General features: G+C 43.3%; 1 protein-coding gene across 1 annotated transcript; it reads right to left on the bottom strand.

Moving 5' to 3' along the window:
• Nucleotides 1–5: 5 nt before the first annotated feature.
• On the bottom strand, nt 6–715 carry LOC108525178 (disintegrin and metalloproteinase domain-containing protein 21-like; the record flags this gene model as incomplete). The annotated part of the gene is given in 2 exon segments (XM_017866237.1): nt 6–655; nt 658–715. Coding segments are annotated over 2 exon segments (708 nt in total), but the record flags the coding sequence as incomplete, so codon positions are not given.
• Nucleotides 716–721: the final 6 nt, after the last annotated feature.

The raw sequence follows: 721 nt of genomic DNA, 5'->3' as shown, positions 1-721 counted from the left end.
AAAATCTCCCTGCAATGCTGGTCATGGTTATTACATCTCTTTTGATAGCAGTAGGCACTGTCACTACAGGGGAACCCATCCTGCACATATCTATCTTCTGGACACTGATGGGATGTTCCATTGCACCATTCTGGGAGGTCACATTCATTGACCTCTTGTCTACAGAGTTCCCCTGATGGCATGAACTTGCAGTCTTTGCAACAAAGCCCAAAAGCACAGGCAGCCCCAGGCCTTAAAGTGCAGTTCAACAGACAACAGGCATCTTGTTCACACTGCTGTACGGATCCACAGTCACACTGCTCTTCTCTTTCAACCACACCATTCCCACAGCGCTTTAGCATAAAGATTTCCCCCAATCTTGGAGGATTATGCAGACATGATCCCTGGTTTAAGGTGGTCTTCATAAAATCAGCATAACTGCAGTTGGTGAATTTCTCTGTTGGCACTCTAAAAGTATTCATGATGCAACCTCTTTCCCCACAAAAACAGAATTCTTCATCATGCTGCATACCCAAAATATGACCTAACTCATGGGCCACAGTGTTGGCAAAAAGAGACCAGGTATCTCCTTGAAAATTATCAACTCCACAATCAATAGGTGGACGACATATTCCTGCAATGTAGGCTAGACCAAGTATACTTATAAGTGAATTTTAATGAACATATGTGCAGCATCATGCTGTAGTTGGGAAAGACTGATTTGTTTCCATTGAGAGAAATC

This window comes from Rhinopithecus bieti, unplaced genomic scaffold, assembly GCF_001698545.2.
Source record: "Rhinopithecus bieti isolate Rb0 unplaced genomic scaffold, ASM169854v2 scaffold_15001, whole genome shotgun sequence".
Taxonomy (NCBI): domain Eukaryota; kingdom Metazoa; phylum Chordata; class Mammalia; order Primates; family Cercopithecidae; genus Rhinopithecus; species Rhinopithecus bieti.
Note: the sequence above shows the minus strand (reverse complement) of the source record. Positions and strands in the feature narration are given on the sequence as shown.